General features: G+C 40.4%; 2 protein-coding genes across 2 annotated transcripts; both read left to right on the top strand.

Annotated features, from left to right (window-relative positions):
• The first annotated feature begins 692 nt into the window (after positions 1-692).
• LOC122671626 lies at positions 693-5,329 on the top strand. Its single transcript, XM_043868962.1, has 5 exons — positions 693-981; positions 1,084-1,183; positions 1,472-1,571; positions 4,044-4,126; positions 4,621-5,329. The coding sequence occupies exons 1-5, from the start codon at positions 801-803 to the stop codon at positions 4,913-4,915; spliced, it is 759 nt and encodes a 252-aa protein (XP_043724897.1). The 5' UTR covers positions 693-800; the 3' UTR covers positions 4,916-5,329.
• Positions 5,330-6,672: 1,343 nt separating this feature from the next.
• On the top strand, positions 6,673-7,466 carry LOC122671627 (ATP synthase subunit b', chloroplastic). Its single transcript, XM_043868963.1, has one exon. It carries the CDS (start codon positions 6,687-6,689, stop codon positions 7,344-7,346), a length of 660 nt encoding a protein of 219 aa, XP_043724898.1. The 5' UTR covers positions 6,673-6,686; the 3' UTR covers positions 7,347-7,466.
• The last annotated feature ends 5,583 nt before the right edge of the window (positions 7,467-13,049 follow it).

Raw genomic sequence — 13,049 nt, 5'->3', positions numbered from 1 at the left:
GAGGGAAGAAAGATATCTAACTAATGTTTTTAACCAATAGATTGATCTCAAGGGTACAAGGACGACCCTGATTTGTAATCCAGTGAATAAGAGTTGCACTGTCCGATTCCATTTGAACCTATAAAACACCTTCCTCCATCGCTACCGAGAGAGAGAGAGAGAGAGAGAGAGAGAGAGAGAGAGAGAGAGAGAGAGAGAGAGAGACGATTAATGGGCTGGGCTTAGCTAGTTACAAGCCCACACATCAAGGCCCATAATAGATAAAAGGGCTGGGCTTAGCTAGTTAACAAGCCCACAAATCAAGGCCCATAATAGATAAAAGGTCATGAAGCCGTTGGGCCCATCACGTTCCAGGTATACAGAGCAGATGCAGAATCTCTCACAGATTCTCAAGTCAACAACCGTCTCCGCCTTCCGAGCCAAACAAACGACCTGAATTCGGAAAGACACGTTGTGTCCTTGAGTGGCAAACGCAAAATCAGTAGGATTCTCTCTCCTCATACCATTTTCTTCCTTTTCCTTCGCCTCTGCAACTCTTTCTTTCTTCTTCGTCACAAAACCTCTCAATACAGAAGAAAAGCAGAAATACAAACAAACCCTAGACTTTCACAAGGAATTCGTGTTGGTTTATCTCAGGAATCTCATCACAGGCCAGTGAGGTGAGGTTAGGTAGCTCAGGATTCTCAACCAAACTTAATTCGTAAAACTAGACGAACAACAAGAAGAAGAGGTTCGTCGAAGCGGTTTTCCGAATTTTAAAGGTTTTATTGAGGATTGATAAAGAGGGCAGGAGAGAGGAAATGCCAAGCATTGGGCAAGAAGACAGTTCTAGGTTTTCCATTGATGGTTTTCAAGGTGGTTCACCCACTTTCACTCCCCCCTTGTGTAGCGATATTGGCCCTCTCCGGAGCTTCTCCTACCAAAAGCTTCCTCAACAGTTCATCAAACTCACTATTCTCAAATTGGATGGTTCCTCCTTTGGTAGCTTCATCTCTCTCTCTCTCTCTCTCTCTCTCTCCATATATATTTTGCATTGCAGGGAATTACATGGATTGATTTGGATTTGGATTTTGGTTTCTGCAGATATTCAAGTTTCGAGGACGGCTTCAGTCGACGAACTCAAGCAGGCGATAGAGGATTTCTTTAATTTCTCTCCGAAGGAAGATCAAGACAAAATTTCCTGGTAAGTTCGATTGGCCTTTCAAACAATTTTGAATTAATTCATCAGTTTAATACAATAATCCTTCTTGCCTAAGCAGAAAACTGGGCAGGAGTTAATAACTGATGATTCATTAGAATTACCTGATGCCTATGTAATGTCCCCTTAAAATTGTCTACTTTAGTGAGTCTACTATGGTTGAAAACCATCGTTCTACTTCTTTTCCCATGAATTTGGATGGGATTTTTTATTTTGTTTTTGAAATTTCACGCAATTAAGGTTGATTATTTTACTCCAATCCCTTGTATGCAGGTCACACGTATGGGGTCATTTCTGCTTATGCTTTGAAAATCAGAAACTAGTTAACGACAAGGCTTATATCAAAAGTTTTGGGATCAAGGATGGTGATCAGGTGTTTGTGGATTTCAATTATTATACTAATAGCTTCTCTTCTATATCTCTCTAAAATCTGAGTTTCGGTTAGTTTTCATTATATTTGTATTTCAATTTGAAATCTTCTGAACTGCAAATCAGCAAGGTAACAGGGTCATCCGTAGAAGTAGCTGAAAAGAAATTATGCTTATTACTTGTTACATATATACTTACATCGTGCAGGCATCCATACTGTTCTTCGCAAGATTTAATGTGTTAAATGTTTTTTCTTGCTTATTGGAGACTTAGCCCCAGAGCCTTTTCAGTGTCTCGTGTCTAATCATAGCGTGGTCATTCCCTCTTTTCCTTCTCTCTTTCTTTATAGTGAATATCTCTCCATCTCAAAAAATTGGGTTGGGGGGGGGGGGGGAAGGGGTGGAAACTGAAGTGTACATGATATTTTTATGTCTCCTTCATACACATGCAAACTTGTTCTTGAGGTATTACTTCCCTAACTATCGCAAAGGCACTAACAACTGCAAGTTGCTTATTTTGTTCTGCTCTCATTGATACGCAAGTATTTTGTTGAACATTTGATAATACAATCTTTGGTTTTTTTCAAGGGTACAAACTACTTAAATAGATACTTTGTTTCCTGAGGAATTAACTGTTAAAACATAGATAATTGATGCAGCTGGGGAAGACTGGATTCATGGGATTTGAATCATTGGATGGTTGTAGAAAAACACAATTATGTTTATGGGATAGTCTAAAAACCATACCATTGTCATTTAACAAAGCTTCCCCAAATGCTTCTCGTTTGACTGCTATAAGTCTTTCCGCAATAGCTGGTTGGCTATATATTTGTGAAAAATCTTACTGGCATTGCTGGTGCAAATAGGATAGAGAAGATTTCAGATGTCTAACCTGTCTGCTGGAGTAAGGGAATTTTGATTTTAATGAGCACTTCTGGCATTGACTTTTTGCCTATCTTAGGGAATGCAGTGGAGATTTGGCACTAAATGGAAGTAGTTATGATTGTGTAACTATGAAATGTTGCAGATAGAATTAGGCTGAATCTGCAATATAATAGGAATGAAGACGGGTGATATTAATTCATGAAAGAAAACCTATCAAAGTAGAATTTGTATACAATTGTTCTTGTATGTACAGCTATATTTGTGCCAAGAACATCTGGTAGCAAAAGGAAATTAGGCTCATTCAAGTTCCAAGTTCTAATTCTGGCTGTCTCTATCTGTGCAAGTAGATAGACTTCCAAGGGTTGAAGTAGATTTTTTGGTGGAACAGAGGTTCCTCCCATTATTATTAGTCTATCTATGGGTAACTTCTGTAAATGAATTTGCCTGACATGGTCGCAAAATGCACAAATAAATTCCTGGATGAGATGCATCGAAAATCGCTGTTTTCCAGTCCATATTTGTGAGCCTTGATATGGTTTTACTGATGGGCCTGTGGTTGAGCCTCTAATGGGCTTACATCAGCCCAAAACCTACAGTCAATTCCTCTCATGAGAGCTGAGAAAGCTTCTTTGTGGATTTCTAGATAGTAGCAAGTTGTCTAGGATTAAAATTGGTAAGGAGATGAGAACATGTGTCAAGGTTGATTTTTTTTTTTTTATATGGAATAATTTTCCAGCATCTTTCTCGGTGGATAAAGAGCTATTGCTAGAGCCATTAGGTTGGCTCTGGCTCAGATTTAGAAATAAGATTTTCTTCCAGAAATTATAGGCCATTAAAGCCTCATCTTGAGACCTATTCCAACCACCTACAACCTTTATTTTTCAACCTACCATCATCCATCAACTTATCACCATACCTTTTTTTGTCCCACTCAATTGATATTCCCTACTTCTTAAATTGGGTCTGCCCTGAAATCATCTCTTTGACAAATACATGACACTAAAAATACAAGCGACTATTTCAATGTAACAATCTCATAGATTTGTCTGTATCAGAGCCTTTTTATAGCTTTATGTTCATAGGTAAGTGAGATTAGTGAATTGAACGATATCCTGTTATATTATACTTGTAAATGTCGGGCTTGTGCATATGATCATGTTGAAGCATGGTTTTAAAAATTGGATCAGAATCAGCCAATATGACTCGGAATTGACTGATGCTGATTCCGATTAACCCAGATTCTTTGCCTACTCAGTCCACTCGAGTTTGGCCAAATCCAACGGAATCAGGCGAATTCAGATCGGAAACGATGGAAGCCAGTCCCGCACCCGATCCTGAGTTTTAAACCTTGTGTTGAAGGATTTTTGATATGTACTGCACTCTTTCCTTCCCAGCATGTGAATATAATCTTGGCTATTTGCTGTTTTAAATCTTCTCTCCTACACTCAACTTCATTTAGTGGTCTCGTGAATGTCAGCTCTGTTGACCTTGAATTTCAGACCAAGGCCTTTCTCATATTTTCATTTTTATTTACATATGCTAAGCAGTCTAGCCCATTTGTTTTTCATTTGCTAACTGTTGTTTTCATGCAGCTTTGTTTTATTCGGCATCTTTCAATCGACTACAACCCAATGAAGAATTCTAAAAGTAGTACCGATTACGAACGAGAAACAAGGTAAGTTTTTTCATGTTCTGTATTGCTATTTCCAGTAGCAGTTATAGTATATTTTCTCAGTGGACTATGCAGATCACAATTGGCCCTCTGTTAATTATGTTGTGAAAATTAAGGTCTAGTCTTGCATGACCTGGACCCTGAAGCTTGTCTGCTAGCCTAGCACCATAAGAGTCCCATTGTTTTAGACATATCAAAGCTGGATACAATTATGTTGTATGCATTAACCTCTGCAATTGAGTAACAAACTTCAAATAGCAGATTTCCCATATCCAAAATCAGAAGATCTGATGAAAAAATGCATTCGTTGTCTGTCAGGAATCAATCTCATAATTTTGCTTAGGTGTGTGGTGGTCTCCAAATTTATGGCCTGTTTGTTATTTTTTATAATTTTCCTATCCCAACTCATTCAGCACTGTGAGGTTGTATCTTGTTATGTTTCTAACATGTTTTGAGATTTGGATAATTAAAAATGGACTGAGGTGGGTTGTCTACAGTTTCTCATCAAGATCGGATTCTCTTGAAGAGAAGGAACTGCACCGAGAAGATAATGAGGATTATGATGGTTGTTGTGGTGATCAGGAAGAAAAGGATAAGTACTCACGTAATGAAGATGGTGAGACCCGAGATTTTATTTGCCAAATGGAATTCAAATTAGCTCACTTCCTTAGAGGTTGGCTCTCATACTCAAGGTTGTGGAGTAGGGGAAAGCTGAGATCACGTAGCAAATCTCACCCGTCAAGGTTTGCAGGGGATTACACAAAAGTAGGGACAGAGTCTACTCTGCTTTGAAGGAAATAATTATAACCCTGTAAATAGGAGACCTCAGAAGGGAAAAGTTCTGCATCATCTCTATGTTGGTCATCCATAAAAGATGCACAAACATGAACCTTTCATGCCCAGGTCTGTTGTTCGAGCTGCAATGTGATCCCGACATCACTTTGAAAAAGTTCAATTGCTGATGCAGAGATTCTGATAACAAATCAATGATAAAGTTTATTTTTATGTGCCAAAACTTGCTGCCATTGAAATGCAGAAGAGAATTACAGTGGTTCTGATGGGCACACACTCCTTTTGCCTTGAACGAAGAATCAGTAATTTTTCTATGAGTTTAAATGTTTCAATTTTTAAACCATCCGACTGTATTGGATCACCAATGCTATTTGTTAATCACTTGTAGAACAGTTCAACAGCAAAGTTAATTTCCCTTTTGGTAATATTAATAAATGTTCGAAGAAAGGTCTCACAGAATTTTTGAATCGCATTCAGTGAATCCAAATTCTTATGGATTGGTCCTCCAGAATCTGATGAACTTGAAAATGGATGATTGATAGGATGTAAGAAACAAGTCCTTACTCAGCCATATTGTTGCAACCAACCCTTAAAACCCCTGGATCATGTGGTCATCCCATCCCTGACCAGTTTTGACTTGTTCGTCTTATTTTGACCAGTAAAGTTTTCGGTTTGCAAAAAAAAATAATAATAAATTAAGGCAAAAGGTCTTCTGCATGACCATGCAAGATGATGCACGGTCGCGCACAAGACCTTGGACATGACAACTTTCCCCATCGAAATGACAAATACTCGTCAATGCACGAAATCTCTTGTGCATCTACCCTGTCAGAATAAATATACAAGGCAAAAGTTTTCTTCCATGGGTTGAGGAAACATGAATTCAGCTCCTCTCCTGCGAGCCCAGCGCCCAGGGAGTGTCCAGTGTGGCATCCAACGGTGTTGGGCTGCTGGGTGCAACGGTTTGCATGTCGGGTCCCATGCACGCACACATCCTTGTGTGCCAAGCAGCCCATCGCCATTGGATGCCTCATTGGATACTCCCTGGGCATTGGGCTCACAGGAGAGGAGTCCGATCCAAGAAACACATATTTCTAAGGTCAGAATTATTGTTATGAAGTCAATAATAACTTCCATTGTTCTCTGATACTTCTACACACCATCTGATCCCCTCCAAGTCCCTTGATTGTTTGGAATCAATCAATCATGATATCGATTATTGTTAATTCCCAAAACCTATTTTAGAGTTGTTCATAATGCATTTAGATCTCTATTTTTTTTTTTTTAATCATTTGTTTAATATAAAATTAATAAAAATTATTAATAAAATCTAAAAGAAATTTAAATAATAAAAAAAACTCTGAAGAATCAAAGATTTGTGGAAACATCTTCCTGATTCTAATTTGATTTTGGGTTTGAAAACATTGCTAGAAGGGGAGATTAATCCACAACCCCACCTACTGATTTGACATAATTCTTCAAAAACCATCTATTGAACCAGCCTCTTTGGTCGGACCAGGACAATGGTAACCTCATCAATTTGTGTGGCATGGAATAGAATGAGATAGGATTTTTCAGATTTTCCTTTTTCTCCTCTCTGCCTGCCCTCTCTCCCCACAGTCCACACAAACCCCAAAACCAAAACTTCTCAAAAGAAAGGGACTAGAAAAATGAGAAGAAATAGAAATAGAATATAATTGAAACAAAGCAAAGGAAAAACGGATAACAGATTGAGAGACAGAACTCACTCAACACAGCGACGAAGGTTGCGATGGCCAACATGATCGTGGCTTCTTCCCTTCCAACCACAAGCATCACCTGCGCCTCCACATCTAAACCTAGATTGCAACTCCCACAGATCTCACTTCCCCACAAAATCAAAATCACAAAGCACCAATGTCACCAGATTCTGGCTTCTTCCCTCAAATCCTCTGCTGCAATCGCCGCTGCGGTCCTAGCGATGCCTCCTCCATCGATGGCCGTGGAGATGGAGAAAGCAGCACTCTTCGACTTCAACTTGACGTTACCGATTATAATGACCGAGTTCTTGGTACTTATGGTGGCGCTTGACAAGATCTATTTTACCCCGCTAGGTAAATTCATGGATGAGAGGGATGCGGCGATTAAGGAGAAGCTGAGCAGCGTGAAGGACACCTCGACGGAGGTGAAGCAGTTGGAAGAGCAGGCTGCGGCGGTGATGAAGGCGGCGAGGGCAGAGATATCGGCGGCGCTGAACAAGATGAAGAAGGAGACGACGATTGAGGTGGAGGAGAAGCTGGCCGAGGGTAGAAAGAAGGTGGAGGCAGAGCTTGCGGAGGCGCTTGGAAATTTAGAGAAGCAGAAGGAGGAGACAATTAAAGCTCTTGACTCTCAGATCGCTGCTCTCAGTGATGAGATCGTCAAGAAGGTCCTTCCAGTCTCACCCAAATAAATTGTTCCAAATTCTGTGTATTATTCTGTCTAGTGTTAAGTAGTTGAAATTTGTAGAATTGGAGATTGAAACTCCTGATATTTTCTCATAATCGTCTTTACGTACCCACTGGAAATATGTGGAATTGAAGATTGAAATTCACATTAGAAGCTAATTGCCAAACCTAATTGACAAAAAGCCTTCTACAACTTTCCTCAGTTGACTGCAAAATTGGATTTTTGAATGTGGATTGTATGTTTTATAGAATGGAGCTGCAGAAGAGGCAATTTCTAAGATTCTTTAGAGTTCAAACTCCCAGCTACTTTGGTGGTGTGTTTTAATTCTCATGGTCGAAGCCTTGAAGGGGATTGTGATTGTCATATGAGATATGAAACTCCTACTTGTATCGTTTCATCTAGTCCAACTGGAAGATGTGGGAATTCTTGGTTGTTTGGGTTTCGACTTGGACTTGACTAACCTTGGGAAGACTTGCTCATGGATCTTTGGTTCTTATGACTAAAAACAAATTCATTTGATTATTTTGGGGTTGGGGTTGGGGTTGGGGTTGGGGTGGGGGAGAGGGGTGGTTGGGACAATATGGTAGTAAAACATGTGATGCAGATATGAAGGCTTAATGTTTGTAGGTCTTGTTTGGCCCATGTCATAATCCATTAGGTTTAGTTAGTTAATTAGGACATGTTTGGGTTAGCCCTAAGTCTCATAGGACCTATTTGTCCCTAAGATTCATTTAGTTTAAGCTAGATTATAAAATTCATTATTTTATTTAAGTCAAGTCTTGTGGCCCACTTTCATGGCCCAAATTGTCAATTAATGGTAAGGGTGGGAGTCCATATGGTTCGGGGATCTAATCATGGTGTCCGGGACATGGGGATGTGGGTCCCATAGAAAAATAAACTAAAAGGACAAGTAACAGCACGGGTGGATCCACAAGCGAAATCAGTCGAGTGAGTCTGTTGCGTGACTCCGTTACTGTTGTTAAGGCCCAAACTTCAAGGAAAGCTGTTGGGCTTTGACCCGTACTTCCAGGGTTTCAAGGGGGCACTTATAATAAAATACTAGGTTCAAGGTCATCAGTGTTGATCACAGTGACCATGGCATTACCTTTTGGTAAGGTCTAATTTGCCCCAGGGTATTAGGGTATATTTCGGGTGCGGGTGTAACATCCATTTTCTCACAGATTGCTTGGATCAATTTCGGTCCAAGGATACGTCGCTCACCTACTTCATCCCAGTACAATGGAGTCCGACACTTCTTCCCATACTGAGCTTCAAATGGTGCCGTCCCAATAGTAGCTTGATAACTGTTATTGTAGGCGAATTCGATAAACGAGATGTGCTCATCCCAATTGCCTTGTATATCAATGGCACAGGCTCGGAGCATGTCTTCCAATCTCGGTATAGTCCTCTCCAACTGTCCGTTAGTCTACGGGAGGAAGGTAGTGCTAAAACTCAATAAGGTGCCCATAGCTTTTTGGAATCCGCCCCAAAACTTGGATGTGAACCTGGGGACCCGATCTGAGATAATGCTAACTGGAACTCCGTGCAGGCGAACCACGTTATCAATGTACAAGCAGGCCAGCTTATCCATAGAATAGGTGACCTTGATTGGGATGAAATGAGCTGTCTTCGTCAATCTGTCCACAATAACCCATAGAGCATCAACACCTCTGGATGTACGAGGCAGTCCAGTGACAAAGTCCATGGTAACATATTCCCACTTCCATTCTGGCACGGGCAATGACTATAGGAGGCCATGGGGCCGTTGCCTATCTGCTTTAACGTGCTGACAAGTAGGCACCGGGCCACAAATTTAGCTACGTCCCTCTTCATTCCACTCCACCAGTATCCTTTCAGGTCCTTGTACATTTTAGTACTACCTGGGTGAATCGAGTAGGGAAAATTATGTGCTTCTGACAACACTTCCTTCCTCAGCTGATCGTCCTTAGGAACACATAGCCGATCTCTAAACATGAGAACGCCACTCTCTATCAATGTGAAATCCAGATCTCGCTCTATGTCACTCTGGATAGCTTCAATGATCTCTTAAAAGCGCTTATTTGAGGCCTGAACTGACTGAATCCTTTCCACCAAGGTTGATTGCACAGATAAGGCTGCTAGAGATAGAGTAACACCCTCAGCCAGTAACTCTAAATCCATCCTTCTAGCTTCTTCAACAAGTTCTTTAACAGTCAAGGATGCAATGGATAAGGTCTGAGACTTCCGACTACGAGCATCCGCCACAACGTTTGCCTTACCAGGATGGTAATGGATGGTGCAATCATAGTCCTTCATGAGTTCCAACCAACGCCTCTGTCTCATGTTGAGTTCCTTCTGAGTAAAGAAATATTTGAAGCTTTTATAGTCACTATAGATCTCACTCTTCTCTCCATACAGGTAGTGTCTCCAGATCTTCAGGGTAAAAACCACAGCCGCCAACTCTAAGTCATGAGTTGGGTAATTTCTTTCATAATCCTTCAGCTGACGAGAAGCATAGGCTACCACTTTTTCAGTCTGCATCAAAACACAGCCGAGGCCCATCTTGGAAGCATCACAATAAACTACCATCCCTCCGGTACCATTTGGAATGGTAAGTACCGGAGCCGAAATCAGTCGCTGCTTCAATTCCTGGAAGTTCCTCTCGCAGTCGTCTGACCACTCGAACTTCACTCCCTTCTGGGTCAGTCGAGTCATAGGAGCGGAGATCTTTGAAAAATTCTCGATAAATCTTCTATAATAGCCGGCTAGACCAAGAAAATTGCAAATATCTGCTACATTCTTGGGTGTCTCCCAGTCAACTACGGACTGTACCTTGCTAGGGTCAACTTCAATACCCTTAGCAGAAACCAGATGGCCTAAGAAAGCCACTTGCTGTAACCAGAATTCGCACTTGCTGAACTTAGCATACAGTTGCTTTTCTCTCACGCGTTGCAGCACAAAGGGAAGGTGGTTAGCATGCTCTTCTTCGCTCTTGGAGTAGACCAGGATGTCGTCAATAAACACGATGACATACTTATCCAGCACGTCGTGAAACACCCTGTTCATTAATTCCATAAAGGCTGTCGAGGCATTGGTCAGTTCGAAGGACATAACCAGAAACTCGTAGTGTCCATATCGCGATCTAAACGTTGTCTTGCTGATGTCACTACCTCTGATCTTCAATTGATGATACCCCGAATGGAGATCAATCTTGGAGAATACCCTTGCGCCTTGCAATTGGTCCAATAAATCATCGATCCTAGGCAGCGGGTACCGATTCTTGATCGTAAGCTTGTTGAGTTCATGGTAATCAATGCACATACGCATACTACCGTCCTTCTTCTTTACAAACAATACAGGTGCACCCCACGGGGAAACACTTGGCCTAATGAAGCCCTTCTTCAATAGGTCATTGAGTTGCTCTTGAAATTCTTTCAATTCTGGTGGGGCCATTCTGTATGGGGCCTTAAACACTGGAGTAGCACCGGGCACCAGGTCAATCATAAACTCTGTCTCCCGGCCAGGTGGTACCCATGTAAGGTCTTCCAGAAAGACGTCAGGAAAATCTCTTACTACACTTATTTCTTCCATAGGTGTAATCCTAGCTTCAATGTCCAACACGGAGGCTAAGTAGCATTGAAAACCTTGCGCTAAGAGCTTTTGAACTTGGAGAACCGAAATGATTGTCTTTCTAGGTTTTTTACTTTTGTTGCCCTTGAACACAAATTCATTGCCTTCCTCTGACTTGAAGAGTGTCTTCCTCTATACGCAGATCAGACTGGCTCCGTGAGTAGATAACCAATCCATTCCCAGAATGATATTAAAGTCTCTCATATCTAGTATTATCAAACTCGCCTCAAGCCCATGGTCGCTCACTCAAACAGGGCAAGAGTTGAAGGCTTGGTCAAGCTCGACCTTGCTTCCAGTCGGGGTACAAACTATCAACTTTAGTTCCATACTGGCCGATCTAATCGGTAATTTCTCGGCAAATAAAGGTGATATAAAGGAGTGCGACGCTCCAGAGTCAAATAACACATATGCAGGTAAAGAGCACAGAGAAATCATGCTTGATAACACCGAAAGCCAAACATGATAAACTCAACAATAGGAATTTTACTAGGGTAGTTGAGTAGAATACCTGTGATGACACCAGGGTCAGACTGGGCTTCTTCATGATTGAAAGAATAAACTCGCCCCTGAGTCTTGCTTGCTAGAGGAGAAATAAGTGGGCGAATAGTAGCCTTTGCTTGGGGCGCCTTGGAAGTCACAGCTGGCCATGAACCTGGTTGTCGAAGATGTGGGCAATCCTTGACCATATGTGGAACGACCCCAATCCAAGGACCAGGTGGAGCCCATGACACCAGAGTCCGGTTGGGACCGCACAGAAAAACATTCGGTCAAGCATTCAATATAATCAAAATGCATAAAATTAAAGACATAATAGTAAGCGGAAGATAACGATTTAAAACTTAAAACATGGTACTGATGGCTCTAATGTCTACAGTCCATACTCTCCAAGGAGAGGAACAGAACTTTAAAAATATTTACAGTCATCCAGGTTCAAGATTTTCCTTCAACATAAATATCCTTACGATAGAAGAGTTCTATCAATTTCAAAGTAATAGACTCCAAAATGATCCTTAGATCATCAGTTTTCATCTTGCTCGACAATAGCAATGCCCTTGCCCTTATTCATGTCTGTCTTATCTGTAAAAAGATTATCATTCGAGGAATGAGCTATCGCCCAGTAAGAAATGACATTGCCAATCATGCTCACAATATAACATGCTATTAAAATTTTGTTTTTGTATCCATAAGCATGGTATCATTTCTTATCATTTGAATAATAATCATTCAATAAGTCAATTTCCATAAATTTTTCAATCATTTGTCTATCGGTAATGTTTCATTTATTTTATCATTTTTCATTTCATTTCAGTCTTAAATCTTCATCTAGTATATCTCCATCGTACTACCGAAGTAGCTCTAGTTACAAACCATTAGAATGGGTTCAGTCATACCATCGAAATGGCTTCAGTTACAAACCACTGGAATGGGTTCAGTGATGGCCTCAGCACCCATCTTCATAGGCACTTCATGAGTACCGGGTCGTATGCCGTTGGCACATAACTTTATTTTCATTTTCTTTCTTTGTTAATCATTTTTAGTCATCATTCATAGAATCGTGTTACCATTTACATTCCCATTAATAACCATAAGATCATTCAACATTCAAGCATATAGAGACCTATCATAGTCATATCAATAAATCCTTATTACATATCACCATAAACATTGCATAAACATATATATATATATATATATATATATATTCATATCACCATAAACATTGCATAAACATATATATATATATATATATATATATATATTCATATCACCATAAACATTGCATAAACATATATGTATTCAATCTACAATATTAACCATCGATTAACAATGCTTCCTTACCGACACTTTCGCGTTCCGAACGTCCAATTAAGGTCGGCCTTTCGAGGGTCCTTGTTCTTCAAATAAAAGCCCCAAAACTTAAGGTCCTTATCTCAGATCCTCAAACAAGATCAAAATCTCTTCAATCCAAGATAGATTCTAGTGGAAATCATCAATTGTAAAATTCAGCTATGTCACTGTTTTACCTACAGTGATATAAAAATACAAAATAAATACTTAATATGCTTCATATTGAACAGGGTCAGTGGCTACTGAAAGC

This window comes from Telopea speciosissima, chromosome 8 (genome assembly GCF_018873765.1).
Source record: "Telopea speciosissima isolate NSW1024214 ecotype Mountain lineage chromosome 8, Tspe_v1, whole genome shotgun sequence".
Lineage (NCBI taxonomy): Eukaryota > Viridiplantae > Streptophyta > Magnoliopsida > Proteales > Proteaceae > Telopea > Telopea speciosissima.
The sequence above is the reverse complement of the archived record's forward strand: the minus strand, read 5'-3'. Positions and strand labels throughout refer to the sequence as shown.

What these genes read in the sequence shown, in the direction of transcription:
- LOC122671626 (XM_043868962.1), top strand. Translation starts at nt 801, where the DNA reads ATGCCAAGCATTGGGCAAGAAGACAGTTCTAGGTTTTCCATTGATGGT. An exon ending in ATTGGATGGTTCCTCCTTTG is followed by an intron (nt 982 to 1,083) that starts GTAGCTTCATCT and finishes TGGTTTCTGCAG; the next exon opens with ATATTCAAGTTTCGAGGACG. An exon ending in GATCAAGACAAAATTTCCTG is followed by an intron (nt 1,184 to 1,471) that starts GTAAGTTCGATT and finishes CCTTGTATGCAG; the next exon opens with GTCACACGTATGGGGTCATT.
- LOC122671627 (XM_043868963.1), top strand. Translation starts at nt 6,687, where the DNA reads ATGGCCAACATGATCGTGGCTTCTTCCCTTCCAACCACAAGCATCACC.